General features: G+C 37.7%; 1 protein-coding gene across 1 annotated transcript; it reads right to left on the bottom strand.

The window, feature by feature from the left end:
- Nucleotides 1–376: 376 nt before the first annotated feature.
- On the bottom strand, nt 377–12,764 carry LOC148325575 (dnaJ homolog subfamily B member 6-like). Its single transcript, XM_088311760.1, has 8 exons — nt 12,582–12,764; nt 11,545–11,645; nt 7,886–7,995; nt 7,687–7,752; nt 7,064–7,174; nt 6,831–6,977; nt 6,532–6,739; nt 377–1,210 (listed from the first exon to the last, which is right to left on the bottom strand). The coding sequence occupies exons 2-8, from the start codon at nt 11,607–11,609 to the stop codon at nt 1,105–1,107; spliced, it is 813 nt and encodes a 270-aa protein (XP_088167886.1). The 5' UTR covers nt 11,610–11,645; nt 12,582–12,764; the 3' UTR covers nt 377–1,104.

Below are 12,764 nucleotides of genomic sequence, written 5' to 3'. Positions count from 1 at the left end.
TGCACCGAAGTTGTTGCCCTTTGCACTGAATCAGCAGCAGAGAAGTAGGCGTCAGCTTCTAAATGGTTGCTGATTCTCATTTTCATTCTTGAATAATTATAGAAATGAATTTGAATGTAGTGGGTTTTTATCATGAGTATTCAAGCAAAGTGAAAAAGTTGATTTAAAAAAATTTATATTTTTTTAGGCAGTCATTCAAATTGAGACTTGATTTTTTAAATTTACTGATTCTGACTGTTTCATGTAATTTGACAATGACTTTTTGAGTCCACATGCGCTACAAATAAAATGTACTTACTCATCATCAATAAAATGTGTGTCAATGGTTTTGATGATTTCACTGTAGAGGAAAGACCAAACTTCAGGACACCCAAAACAGAATGAAACTTAAATTTATTGGTTTACAAAGTACACTAAACTTCTGAATTCATATACATTATAATTTATAGAATGACTCAAGTTATTTGTGCATCATAATGCAGCTTCAACATTAAGACTTAACATCAACAGGTACACATGCATCATTAAATAAACAAAAACATACAAAATGCATCATACCAGCGTTGGAATAAAACAAAAACAAAAACAACAACACAGTAATTAAGAACAGGTTAGACAATCAATAAACAGAGAGGGGATGCTGCATTGATTATGTGAACCCACATTAGATTATTCAGTTTGACACATGTTTAATTTACAAGGAAAGCAGAGTTGAACTTTTTTGGAATGCTGTTAGCCGTCTGACACGCACACAAGGAGTGTTCACACAAAATACCGGAATAGAGGGGTCAGACAAACATTGTGGTCCCACACACTGAAGCATCAACACCAACCCGAGCCAAAATTCAAGGCCAGTTTCAGTTCTTAAGTATTTCAACAAAATGCATAGTCATCACCCAAATCCACGCATGCCAAGCGTCAGATGACAAGGTGAGGCAGGAGAGACCATCAATGGAAAGAAACACAACTAAAGTATGTACATCAAAACAGAACAATGTCACACTATTATTACAATTCTTTGTTGCTTTTTGTTGTTGCCGATCGGATGTTTTGTTTGAAGCTCAAGTTTGTTGGTATGTTTGTGCCGAGGTAACTCTTGGTTCATTACTTGTGTTCCAGTCGTAGCAGCTGCTCTTTACCATTGATGGTTAGTGACCTAAGCTGGCCGTCCTCTTCCACCTCAACGCGCTCCTGGCCGTTCTCTACGATCCTGGGAAAGGAGAACATACCACACAACACGGTTTGGACACATGGCACAAAAGAAAGAAAAGCCCACAATCATCTCTGTGATTTGACTGGAATTTGCCAGAAGCCATATTTCAGGTTTAAAAAAATTTTTTTTTGGGGCCCATTTTTATGTCATTCGTACACAAACTGCTCATTCTGTCGGCCCAACACATTTTTTATATTCTATTCACGTTTGGGTTTAGAGTATGAGCTTAAATATCTAACATCTCTTTCTGGTTGCAGTAAATGTATGGTTCGCTGGAGAAAAGTTTTAAAGCTCATTATGTTGAGCAAGACGTGAAACAAAAGTCCCTCTCCAGATTTCTTTTTTTTTTTGCACGTTTGTCAAAATTAAATGTTTCCCCATCATCAAACAAATTTAATTATTAGTCAGAGACCACACAAGTAAAGACAAAATGCAGTTTTAAAAACAAGGCCTTTTCCTTTCGGTAGAACATAATCCAAACCTATACAGCACTGTGTGAAAAAGGATTTGCTCCCTCAACCGGATAACTGGTTTGGTCAGCAGCAAAGACTGAAATCAAGCGTTTTCTATAACTGGCAATGACTGGCAATATTTGCGTGGGGATATTTTGGCCCAGACTTCCTTGCAGAATTGCTTTAATTGAGCATCACTGCAGGGCCTCTCAAAGGTTATTATGACACATTTCAATCAGCTTCAAGCCAACTTCAAACCATTCATCTTGTTTGCGGAAGCCTTTCAGGTGTTGATCTTTTCAATTGTTCATGTGATGCAGATCCCAAATGCGCTTTCGCTTGAGGTCCTTAGAATTTTCTGGAAATGAATAGATTTCATAGTTCCAATCACAGCAAGTTATCCAGGTCCTCTCTTTCTGGGTTTGTGGATGATGACCTTGACCTTGGTTTGCTGGTGTACAAACGGAATTTGTAACCCTTTTAGAAGTGATAGATTTCAATTACTTTATTTCGCAGCTGTTCGTAAATTTTTTTGGACCGTGGCATTTTGTTGTAGGTTTTTGAGATCTTTTGGCTGTCTGATATCATTGTCAATTCTGATTTACGATGTGCACTTTTACATGATCAAAAATTTATACTGCCTCGGAAAAGGAAAGACAAAAAGTCTGGCAATGGCCGCAAAGTAGGAGGAAGTGGTGAGAATTTCATTCGGCAAATCAGTGCGCATTGACGGCAAAGGAGGATGAAGTGATGAACCTTCATTTTGCGAATCAGCGGGCAGGAACCAATCACATGACTGTGATTGGTTCCTGCAGCCTTACAAATGTTTCAAATAAGGAGTGTCCCATCTCAGTGGGTGAATTAATAGCAAGAAGCAAGTCCACGTCCCTCGTCTGTAAATGATTCGAGGTTGGTAAGATTGCTGTCGGTCAGGATGACATTGTTAGATGTGCCAAAATGGTCACCACCGAAACCAATTCTTTCCCACCATGAACCATATGGATGTCGAGGAAAGCTTTGCAACTCCAAAAGCACGCTAAAGAAAAGCTATAGCGCCTGTTGTCACTGCAATCGTATATGAGATAATAGTGTTAGACGCTGTATTTCTCCTTCCATCGGCGTTCAAGACTGTCCAAAAATAACATACTACTAACTAATGATTATTTACGTCAGAAACACGCTTCATAAATGATGACATCAGTATTTATATATAGGTGATGCTTATTAGTGTGTAAATATTAAAAATGTGTTATTGAGTTTTTGGAAAAAATATTGTGAGATATTTTATCACCCAGCCCTAATCTGGAGGTAATCAGGCTTAGGTGTGGTTCGTGAAAATGAACCCAGAAATTTGATAACCTAAGGTAAATTCACTATTTAACATGGGGGCCAAGTCGAGCTGTGCAATTAATCGAAATTTAATTAAGACGACACTTGATTACACAATTGGCAAAATCATAAAAAAGAAATGATTTTGTATATATATCCATATTTATATAAACCATTGTTAAAATAGTATTCATTTTACAATGTCTGTTATTTTAGAGAGAGCATTCTTGGTTTCAAAATTTGCACTTTAGAGATCTATTGCAATGTCACAACAGACAGCAATTTAGAATTGTATCGCAAGTAAATGCCATTGCACTGTTTGTTTATACAAGCGAACCATACAAGAATTTAGAATTTGCCCCTTTTTACTACAAACTAACTACCAGGTGTCCAAAAGTATCTTACATAGTTACGTTTCAAAGAATTTGATTTGTCTTAATATTTTTTAACATTTAAACATTTTCTTGTTTAGTATATATATAAAAAAAAAGAAATCGTTTGAATAATCGTGATTTCAATTATTACCAAAATAATCGCGCTGAATATTTTTTCCATAATCAAGTACTTTTTCCACACAAGGTCAGGTAGCTTTGATTTTTTTCCCCTTAGTAAATCAAATTGCCATTTACTTTTTCATTTATGTTTTCTTGTGTTATCTTTATTCAATTATTACATTTGCATCATGATCTTAAATGAAGTGATGAAATTTTAGGGGGGTGGGGTAAATTAAATTTGAATAGTTTTCCCATGGCACAAGCACACAAGTACTTCAGTCGAGAGCAGATACATTTTCAGTGTTTAAAGCAGTTTCATTGATTTTCACCCGTTTGGTCATGTAGTTAATGCTGGCTAAGTTAAGCCGCAGTTTAACAAAGCAGCACTAATGTCTATTGAATATGTAAGAAATTGCGAAAGCTAATACACTCACTACATGACTGGAAACGTGACGCTCCTTTTGACCACAAGGCTACGTGTGAAAAGAATGCTGATCCATTTTTTCCCAAACCAGTTTTTCAACATAAGGGTTACACCACTTTGACTCATAAATTTGTAAATCAAACTATAATGTCAGTGCCTCATCGCACATCAGTGTTTGATATAGATGTGATTATTTGTTAGGAAAAAGACAAACGTGATACACAAATGACATGATTCAGCAGTTGTGTAGATTACACTGGTCAACAACAAATTTTAATCAAGGATGGATTTGTTTCCCAAAACCTATTTTTGACGGCGATGTCTTTACCATTTTCTCCAGGTGTAACAGGATTTTGAGATATTTTCCTTTTTAAGTTTGACCATGAAAAGTTTGCACAAAAAGGATTTTATCATGTGTTTTTATAGCAATATGGTTCGGAAGAAAATTCCACCTGTTGCTGAACCTAACCATTTATTCATAAATATGACAACATAGCTAACATTACATATTATATAATAACAATCATTAATATTATTATTAAAACTTGAGTGCTGGAGTCTATCCCAGCGGACTTTGGGCGAAAGGCGCACGACAGCCCGAACGGATCGCCAGCCAGTCGCAGGGCACACACAGACACCAACACTGAGTGGGAACCGATGCCACACTGCTCATACACAAGTCAGGCCAGTGCACCACTACACCATCAGTGACTTGAAAGCAGTGTTGTTTTCGTCAAAGATGACGATGACGAAAATATTTCATTAAGGCCCCTAGCGTGTGGTCCGTCAGATGTTCAAAATTGTTGACATCCTTTCCTATTGTACATGTAATATGTCGCTCAAAAAAAAAAGCAATTCTGGTGCAGCCTATCAGGAAAGCACACGTCGCACACACCGTGGAGCAGTGTTGTTTTTGGCAGGCATTGTAGATTTATTCTTAGTCATTTGGACGAAAATGCTTATCAGATTTAGTCATTCCTATTTGTGATAGTTTTAGCCTAGTTTTAGTCGACGAAAACTCAAAAAGGTTTTAGTTGGTTTTAGTCGGCGGAAACGCAAAAAAAAAAGTTTGTCTAGTTTTTGTAAATTTATTAGATCAAGACTCAAAAAGGTTTTAGTTTGTTTTAGTTAAAAATAGGCATACAAAGGTTTCCACCCAGGAGCAAAGACTTTCTGTCGGACTATTTAGGATTATGCATCACAAACAGATAACGTAACAGTGGAATCAATGCTCATTGCTCCAAAATATGCCAAGAACCAAAACGTTTTATTTGGAAATTGGCTTTGTTTCACTTAAAGCAACATAAAATAAAAACATTTTAACAACATAGACTGGTAATAGACTTGTTCTTTTAGTGCAGTAGCACAAGTACAAACTTAATCAAACACATGACTTGTTTACTTGCTCCAGCTTGCGGTTATCAGAGCGAAGTAGCCTTGCGAGTGTCAGTCGCCATGGTCCGTCAAAGGAACGCGTGTCCGTGTGTGCGAGCCGAGATGAATGATTGCAGACGTGGTCGTGTTTTCTTGTGTCCGTGTGTGTACGGCGCATGCGCCCTGCGTGCTGTCCCGGTGGTGGGCGTAACCAAACGAAAGATAGGTTGCACTTCATTGCAATGTTTTGAAAGACAGATTCCATGTACAATAGGAAGGGTTGTCATAAATTTGAACAAACCACACGCTAACAATTTTGTCCCGTCTCGTCAACGAAAATTTCACGTACGTCACGTCATGTTTTCGTCATCGTATAAACTCGTTTAGCTCGTCATCGTCTCGTTGTCGTCATGAAAAAAAGGGGCGTTAACGAAATATTTTTGTCATTGTCATCGTTGACGAAAACAACACTGCCGTTGAGAGGAGAGGAGGACTTTCCTAAAAGTGAATCAAGCTACTTGGTTATGATAACAGCAAGCTGTTCCAAGGAAAGAAGACATGTTTGATCGAGTCTGTACTTGTGCTACTGTATTAGAACAAGTCTACTGCAAGTCTATGTTGTTAAAACATTTTTATTTAGTTTATTTATGTTGCCAAATAAAACGTTTTGGTTCTCGTCTTATTTTGGACCAATGAGCATTGATTCCGCTCATACCACTTTATCTGTTTGTAATGCATAATCCCTAGTAGTCCATCAGAAAGTCTTTGCTACTGGGTGTTTGCTACTGGTGCAGCCGATCAGGAAAGCACACGTCGCACACACCGTGGAGGAGTGTTGTTTTTGGCAGGCATTTTAGATTTATTCTTAGTCATTTGGACGAAAATGCTCATCAGATATCAAACATTCAGACCTTGTATGAATGTTTGAAATAAAACACGCTAAATTTACAAAAACTAAAAAGTTTCAGTCCACTAAAACTCGAATTAAACTATCAGAAATAGGAATTACTAAATGTGACAAAAACTAATAAGGATTTTGCTCCAAAAGACTAAGACTAAATCTAAAATGCCTGTCAAAAACAGCACTGCTTGGTAATAAAGAGCAGAAAAGGTAAATAGCGTGACATTAAATCTGGCCGGCATTACCTTGACAGTTGAGATAACAACTTTGATGATTCTATGCGTCAATAAAAATGGGTATAATAAAAATGCTTTACACTAGGATTTCATTTAATGAGTGTTTACCTTTTAGTAGTAATCTTTCTGCCATTGATGATTTTGGTGGAAGTAGACACGGATCGAAAGTTACCCATGCCTCCTCCACCACCACCTCCCCCAAAGGAGCTGCTGGAAAAAGAGGTGAAGCCCCCGCCTCCTAGACTACCCATGGTTGTCATGTGACCCATATGACCCATGTGACCCATTGTACTCATGGTGCCAAACGAACCAAAACCTGAGGTAAAAAAAATTAAATAAAAACATAATCAAAAAGTATGCTCAAAGCATGGAGGCAATTCTTTTGCGCTTTTTTGTTGGTTTCTTACCCGGATCAAAAGGTGAGAAGCCAGCACCAAAGGGAGGAAAACCTACAAAGCCCCCTAAAAATGAACCCCCTGTCCGGCTTCGACTCGCCCGACTATGGTGGCGTCGTCCATTGCCAAAAAAAGGATCATCACTAAATGGATCTGCACCTTGAACATCAAGAGGAGAGACAGTGAGAAAGTAGTTTGATATCAATCAACAGTTTTTGAGGAAAACCAAAGACAAATGGACTTACCGAAAAGGTCGGCAAATGGGTCCCTGCCTCCAAAGAACTCCCTAAAGACATCTTCCGGGTTGCGGAATGTGAAGGGTTCATGGAAAAGATCTCCATTGTGGAAGTGACCCCCTGGAACAAATGTATTCAAATAATTTGGTGAACATTTTTTTAAAACTACGGATTATATAATTATAATATAATAACTATTGTGGGATACAGTAGGTTGTAAAAGATTTAAAACTGAATTAATGTGATGTAAGCGATCTTTTTACTGTTCCGGCCACAACCCTCCGTCTTATTCATTCAATTCATTCAAATTGTCGGCCTCCAACCCCGTTCCCCCCCAAAAACGTGTAATAAACGCCGCCTTTTAGAATATGTCGCAAGAAAAGCATAAAAAAAAATAATAATTAAAAAAAAAAAAAAAAAACATCTTACAGTGTTGCTGCAGTGCTACTAGATATGATGACGTATTACTTGATGACATAGATCAAAAGTTACAACGCAAGTGTAAAGCTTTCCACGAATTCTGCTATTTCAAGTTGTTGGACTCACACCATTTTGGGTACATGAAAGTGAACTTTTGTTAAGCTTTTGCAAAACAATTGTTTTTGTAACTTGGCGTAAAATGATCACATTACCTCGCCCTCGAGCACCTCCCGTAAGTCCTTCTTTGCCGTATAGATCATATGTGCTCCGCTTGTTCACTGACGGGGAAAAAAAACATGGCTCACCAATTTGAAAACAATTATCTGCTCAAAGCACACCAAAAAAAGATCAATGAAAATAATAAAAATAAGTGTTATCAAGGGGCAAGTTTCAAGTGACGCCATTACAAACCATCAGATAGGACTTCATAAGCCTCTGACAGCTCCTTGAATTTCTTCTCAGCCTCTTCTTTGTCTTCTGGGTTTTTGTCAGGGTGCCACCTTAGAGCCAGTTTTCTGTACCTGCGAATAATGGTCAGCAGCAAAATTAGACTTGTACTTCTGCTTGTTTGCTACCAGGATAACTTTGATTTCAGCATGATCTCAATAGCGGGTTCAGGAAGTTCTCTACAGGTTTGAAATGGACTCGACCTACAACAATTCATGCCTACGAATGCCAATGCAATGAACATACAACTTTGATCTGTTTCACGTCATTTCAGTGACCATTGTCTACCCCTTTGAAATAATTCTAGAAACAGCTCAAGACATTGACAGTAAATGGCAATTAACAAAATAAGCAACGTGATAAATTGTTGTTCTGAAGGATTAATGATCTGCCACCAACTTGTGACCACCATTAAAATGTATTTTATTTATTATACGCTCCAATTGATTGTTGGGCTGTCACGAAAAATTGTCACAGCCAATACAATAGTTACATTTTTCTTTGCCCTTGCCTCATTGTGAGACGTACAACCACTGAGCTACGATAGATCTTTTTTTTCCCCCAACTGAGCAGCTTTTGTTTGAGACGACCAACATTAGACCATGTAGAACAAGCCTAACCAGTGCAAGGGGGCGTGGCTGGTTAAGCGGATACATCAAGCAGGCGGGGTTATTTGATGACCGTAATTTCGGGAACATAAAACTTAGCCTGTTAAAAGCCACAACAGCTGAATTTAGCCAGAAAACTAATTTGTACATAAATTAGCCACTTCGGACTAATAGCTGCGGGCCTCCACGTTATTAAATGTGGTATTATCTGTGATCATTTATTTCCTTCTTTTATTTTATAGTTTTAATTTGGTTGAAAGCACAATAAATAAAGACATTATTTCAGGTTACAATTTAAAGTACGTAATTTATTTTGTTTTAAAACCATCGTGACGAGGGGGAAGTCATCTTTTGTTCCACATATATACATCGTTGTTTAGGGACGCAAGCAATAGATAAAGATAATGGCCACAAGAGGCGCTGTAACTAGAAGAGAGTTTGGCCGAGAAGACAAGTCGTGTTTTTGTTAAGATTTGTGTACATTTTTATTCCTTTTGAGAGAATGTGGCCAATGAGGTAAATATTGTGAAATTTGTTTTCTTTACCGTTTTATGTGAACCATAGTTATTTTGTGCGCCAATTGAGTTTTTATATTGCCCTTTTCTTAGTTCTGACGGCATAGTTGGGGTGTTGTTTGAACATGTAAAGAGATGTAGACAACATTAAATGTCTGTTAAAACCAAAGAACGAAGTTGACCATGATTGAACTCGAAAAGAATAATCTATATCAGGGGTGTCAAACTCATATACACAGTGGGCCGAAAGTAAAACTTCAACAAAGCCGTATTTAATTTTTTCAAAACAATATAGATGCTGATTTTTTAATGATTTTTAATGAAGTGGTTTTATTAATGCAATACAATGTTTACTTTTTAAAATTACTATTATTAGTTTGAATGTTACTATTATTGTTTTGAATGGAACATGGTATAGTAGTCATTTAGTATAGCCTCACGGGGCAAATATAATTTAACTGCGGGCCAAATTTGGCCCGTGGGCCAGAGTTTGACACCCACGATCTACATTATAAACACCAGTAGATGCTTTTCCCATCAAACGAAGCCGAGCGCAACGTTACGCAACATACCGGAACCTATCTCAGACTCTTGTTGTCACACCAGGCAAATTCACAGATGAGTTCAAACCGGGGTCTCACAGCAAAGATGGCTGTATATATTGCACATACTAACTTTGCTCAAATGAAACACAATTTAAGATGCTTATTTTGGCTCTCAACAGCTTCTTCACACAGTCACGCGAAACATTTCCGCGTTGCTCTTATTCGAGTCTCGCTGTCTTTTGCTCTCACTTTCTCCTCCCGGAGATGTAATTCATGTTGTTCCAAAAGCAAATAGCTGATGAGCATTCACTATGATGGCGGACTCTGACATTTTCATTGCTCAACTGTGACATGTTTGGAAATTTCATTCGTCAAATTAAAAGCTGCTTGGTTCCACGTTTTGGAATACTGTAAATGAAACAAATTATTTATTAGGTTAGCTAGGCATGGGCCAATTACCGATTGTGATTTTATGAAGTCAAACTTTTCAGTGACGGCTAATACTGACTGTCACTGAGTCTTTTCATTTTTTTGTTGGGACTTCTTATCAGTGCACCATACGACTGGGTACTTGCAGAGTTGAGTGAATGAGACACTTTTTAAGTTAATGAAGGGAACTATTGTCCCATCAGTCAGTCAACTTAAATGACCGTTTTTCCCGTCCATTCCTACGTAAATAATGCTGTTGAAATATGCTCACCAGCGTCTTCAAACAAGCACGCTAGCTGTTTTTGCCTCCAGCTAAGCCGCGGCCCATATATGACATGACATTTTTTTACAAATGGTGAAGCTTTACTAAGACGGAGAGGCAGCGCCGGGGGAGTTCCACCACAATTTGTGAATGGATTGTGGACACATTGGCTAATGTGTCGGCTTGCACTGTTGTTTGAGTTTTTGCAAGTTGGCATAATTTCTGAGGGGCGGCACAGCAACCAGACAGACTCTTGACAATGAGGAGAGGTAACCTGGCATGTAAAATACTTAAAAAACAACCGGCCTATTTAAGAGCATATGCTTGCATGCATCCTAGCAAATGTTTTAGCTTGCATGCATGTTACCGTATGTTTTAATCTAAAGTATGTTTTACCATGCCAGCGCCCAATAATGTGATGAGCCAAATGTGCGTGAAATAGCACCCGTAACCGAGAGGCAGCCTTTTAACAAGGTGCGGCTTATGGTCGTGAAAATGCAGTCATCTAAATATGCTATTATGATTAATATTGCGTTTGTGGAACAACCCTCACGGCTCACTTGTTTTTTTGGGTTCGATCATGTGACATTTGCAAGATGAACAATGAGCAACTGTGGTGTAATTTTCATTCGAAAGGAAGTGGCAAAATAGCTGCCTTCTGAGATGGATAAAAATTGGTGGATTTGTCATCTTACTTCATATTCCACAAATGCAGTATTAATCAGAACGTTGCATTTGGACTAGTGGGCGGCATATAGGACATATGATTGTAAATTAGTTTTTTTTTACTTTTCTGGTAATGTGCATTGACCACAAAAAAACAAACAAAACAAAAAAAACACACACACACACTCCAGTAGCCCATGGGTCTGTTCTCTGTTCGAAAAATAGTGAACCAGTGATGGGACACTGAGACAAGCAAAATATAATTAAAATAGAAGAATGTTAGTTCATTTATTCAAATGTTTCTTCTCTACTAAATATTCTTTATTTTCTGTAAAAAATATAATGTGCTCAATGGAGAAAAATGCATTTTTTTATTTACCAAAATATGGCTATAGTTTGTTCTCGCAGTAATCATACCATCAGAATCTAATATTGGCCCATGCATTGTAAAAGCTCATATTTCAAAACAATTATTTTAAAATGTATTTTGTCTTTGTACGTTTTGAAAATCAAACCATTTCACTAAACCTCCCAAACGTTTCACTTTCTTTGACAAGTTTAGACGACAAATGTAAACTTGAAAAACTTATCAACTGACGATTTCTTTATGTCGTCTGCAGACGCATCTCTCCGTACTCCGAGAATCTGGTAGTAGTCCACCATAGTGAGGGGCTGAAGAGCACAATATGCCTGAGAAACCTAAAAGGGGAAATTAAATTATATACGTCAGGGATGTCATGCATATAGTGATCGCATCATCTATAATCCCGGCCTTCACATCAGTCAAAGGAGACTTTAACCTTTTTCTCCTCTGCCAACTTCAAACAGATAAGCAGCTTCAAAGTACATGTGCAACAGGAGGGAATACAACTGCACTTCCGGGATGCAAAGTGCCAATGTAAAAGGAGATACGTAGAATTTCGCCTGAAGATTTTGTCTTGATTGTGACATTATTAAACAAAATATTGTTTTGTGTAATGTAGATTTGTCTGCATTAGATTGTCTTGTTTGTTGTAAATAAATTTGTGATTCCTTTTGCCTCGTTTTACTCTGCTGTCGGCAGCCAGGTTACCACTGCAAGAAAACCATTCAGTTCTTAATTGCTTTACCTGGACACATTTAAGTTTGAAATAAACAAATAAATAAATGCTGTACTGTCTTAACCTCAATTGTTAAATTGTCTTACATTTCAGCATATGAAAAATAACACATTTTATCTTTAACATGGAGTTTGGCATCTTATATGCAAATTTCGGATAATAATATTCTTTCGTAGATATATAAGCACAAATACTAACACAGTTTTCTAGTATGAAATTATGCAAGTAAATAGTTGAGCATAAACGATACCAAATTCCCTGTATAATGTTAAGAAACATTTGCAGTGCCGTGAAGAAATTCTGGGTAAAGTTTGCCTTATGCGACAGCTTCAAACTGACGAATTCGTTAAATGACGAAGGTCGCCCCTGTTTAAAATCTACCCGCGAGATTATTCAGTAAAACGTGATCAAAATTAATTAGCAAAGTGATCGAGGCCGGTTAGCTTGTGAGCTACTTGATGTGTAGTGGTCCCATGCTAGCTCATAGCCATACGGTTGTAAACATCACATATGCTCACTGTTCAAGTGCTCATACCTAAAACAAGAGTCGGAGATGTATCGCGTCAGCCGATATGTAGAATTGACACGAGATTCCTTGTTAGGCCTTCTCTAAAGCTAAACAGGTTTATTCTTGCCACGGTGTGCAAATTCTTGGATTAGTCGCATCGTCCAGCCACAGCGTCTTCTTCAGCTGAATCTGACGTGTGGCGGCTTTTCT

The sequence above is a fragment of the Idiotropiscis lumnitzeri genome, chromosome 12, assembly GCF_059441095.1.
Source record: "Idiotropiscis lumnitzeri isolate Australia: NSW breed Sydney's pygmy pipehorse chromosome 12, RoL_Ilum_1.0, whole genome shotgun sequence".
Lineage (NCBI taxonomy): Eukaryota > Metazoa > Chordata > Actinopteri > Syngnathiformes > Syngnathidae > Idiotropiscis > Idiotropiscis lumnitzeri.
The sequence above is the reverse complement of the archived record's forward strand: the minus strand, read 5'-3'. Positions and strand labels throughout refer to the sequence as shown.

Excerpts from the sequence above, each read along its gene's own strand:
- LOC148325575 (XM_088311760.1), bottom strand. The coding sequence starts at position 11,609 with ATGGTGGACTACTACCAGATTCTCGGAGTACGGAGAGATGCGTCTGCA. Across the intron at positions 7,996-11,544 it reads GCAGACGACATAAAGAAATC|GTACAGAAAACTGGCTCTAA; the intron begins GTCAGTTGATAA and ends CATTATTCGCAG. Across the intron at positions 6,740-6,830 it reads CTTCTCACCTTTTGATCCGG|GTTTTGGTTCGTTTGGCACC; the intron begins GTAAGAAACCAA and ends TTTTTACCTCAG.